General features: G+C 38.5%; 1 protein-coding gene across 1 annotated transcript in view; it reads right to left on the bottom strand.

Moving 5' to 3' along the window:
- Positions 1 to 1228, bottom strand: part of LOC125044816 (transcriptional regulator ADR1-like) — a 17815-nt gene extending 16587 nt beyond the window's left edge. The window contains exon 1 of the mRNA XM_047641776.1: positions 1192 to 1228. Coding sequence (XP_047497732.1) covers positions 1192 to 1228 — 37 coding nt within the window. The remainder of the gene's footprint in view (positions 1 to 1191) is intronic.
- Between the last annotated feature and the right edge of the window lie 1272 nt (positions 1229 to 2500).

The raw sequence follows: 2500 nt of genomic DNA, 5'->3' as shown, positions 1-2500 counted from the left end.
TGAGTGAGAATGAGAACGAGAGTGAGGGGAAATAGGAGATGAGGGGATGCTGTTTGAGTGGAAAGAGAATGTAAGGTGTAAAAATATGAGGGCAGAGAGAAGATGAGAAAAAAAATACAAAATATGAGGGGAAAACTGTACGAGCACGAGGGGAAAGAGGTGTTGGGAAAGTGTACAAACTAGGAAAAAAGAAGTAAGGAAGATGTAGAATGAGGAGGAATGTGAAGGTGAGGAAAAAGTTAAAGGAAGAATATGTGTGGTGAAAAAGAGATAAAGTCAAAGGCTGAAGGAAGAAATGAATATGAGGGGAAAATGTACAAACATGAAGGCAGGGAGAGTGAAGAAATATTTCGAACGTGAGAGAAGGGAAAGGAAAGTTAAGAAAGGTTCTGAATAAGAAAATAAAAACCATAGAAGAAACAAAAGTACAAATAATGTATATGAACAAAAGGAAGGAAAATGAGGAAAACACCTAATTAAGAGAAAGATATAGACCTAGAAGAGTGAAAAAGAAAGAGAGTATAAGAGAGACCGACAGGTATGAATGATGGAGACGTAAATAGGTAATAAAGGTAGTATTAGAGAGGGTATATAGGAAGAAATGACGTTGGTGTTATTACGAATGCTTAGGCCTATCTCGGGTAATATTTGGTCTTTATGGGGATTTCTGATGTGATAAAATACATATTGATTAATTTTTTGAAGCACTATATTTTCTTGTTCTTACTTGTGTTCTTTTCTCTCTCTCTCTCTCTCTCTCTCTCTCTCTCTCTCTATCTATCTATCTATCTATCTATCTATCTATCTATCTATCTCTCTATCTCTCTAACCCTTTCCCTCCTCCCCCCTCTAACTGCCTCCCTCCTTCCCTCCTTCCATCCCTTCCTACTTCCCTCCCTCCCTCCCTCCTTCCATCCCTCCCTCCTTCCCTCCCTTTCTTCCTCTCATCCTCCTTCCCTTCCTCCCTCCCTCTTTCCCTCCCTCCTTCCCTCCCTCCCCCGTTCTCTCGCTTTCTCATTCCCTATCTATCTCTTTCAATCACCATCTCCCTCTCTCTTTCCTCCCTCGTGGCTCTCCCTTCACTTTCCCTAAAACCTCGGAACTGACTTTTCCCCCAAAGGAAGGTGATATGTTGCCCGTTCCTGTCTTCCCGACGTGACGCGTGATTGTGAGTGACTGCTCTTCTCACACAGAGAGGCTGTGAGGTCTCTGAGAGCAGCTCGAGCATTGCAGAGAAGTGATGCTGAGTCTGGATTTTTTTTTCTCTCTCTCCCTCTCTCTCTCTTTCTCTTATTTTTTTTCTTTTATTTTTTTTTTTTTAGTATGATTATTTATTTCTCTCTTTCTCTCTCTTTCTCTTTTATTTATCTATCTATATAGGATATGTATATATTCTTACCGATCAGCATATGCCATATAGAATTCTCTTTATTTATTTATCTCTATCTATCTATCTATATACCTATCTATCTCTATATCTATCTCTATCTCTATCTCTATCTCTATCTCTATCTCTATCTCTATCTCTATATCTATCTCTCTCTCTCTCTCTCTCTCTCTCTCTCTCTCTCTCTCTCTCTCTCTCTCTCTCTCTCTCTCTCTCTCTCTCTCTCTCTCTCATCTATCAATCTATCTGTCTGTATGTCTGTACATTTCTTAATTTTCTACCTGCTTATCCTTATATTAGTTTATTTATCTATCTGCCTATCTGCATGACTGGATATTTATCCATCTATTTATGTACCTACCTTTCTATCTATCTGTCTGCCTATCTACCTATCTATCTATCAGTTTGTCTGTCTGCTTCTATCTCTATTCATATATCCATCTTATCTATCCATTTACCTATCTCTCTCTCCCTTTTAACCATCCGCTTTCTTGCCCTCGCTCACTATCCTCCACTCTCCATCCATCTATTCATTAATCTATCTATATATCTATATGCCTGTATATATATCTGTTGTTTATCTACTTTTCCATATATCTATCTCTCTATACATAAATATTAATATCCATCCATCTACCTACTGCATGACTGTATATCTATAAATCTATTTATCTATCTATCCGTTTACCCATCTATTCGTTTGTCTGTCTGTTTCCCTGTCTCTCTCTATTCATATATCTATCCTGTCTACGTATCTGCCTATCTCTCTCTATTCATATATCTATCCTATCAATTCATATATCTATCCTATCAATTGATCTACCTATCTCTCTCTATTCATATATCAATCCAATCTATTCATCTACCTATCCCTCTTATCCTATCCCCCTTTTATCCATCCCTTATCCTCCCCTCCGCCACTATCCCCTATTCTCCAACCACTTTACTGTTCTGGCCGGGCAGTTATGGCAAGAAAATTGGATTAGCCAGAGCCAACAATGGCTACGCTCAGTATGATTCACAGTATCATGCTTTTTCACCCTTAAGTATACTGTGTCTGTTGAATCCTCATTCTCTGCGACGTTTTATGTCGTTTTTTTTTCGTTTTTCCCT

Source organism: Penaeus chinensis, chromosome 36, assembly GCF_019202785.1.
Source record: "Penaeus chinensis breed Huanghai No. 1 chromosome 36, ASM1920278v2, whole genome shotgun sequence".
Classification (NCBI taxonomy): Eukaryota; Metazoa; Arthropoda; class Malacostraca; order Decapoda; family Penaeidae; genus Penaeus; species Penaeus chinensis.
The sequence above is the reverse complement of the archived record's forward strand: the minus strand, read 5'-3'. Positions and strand labels throughout refer to the sequence as shown.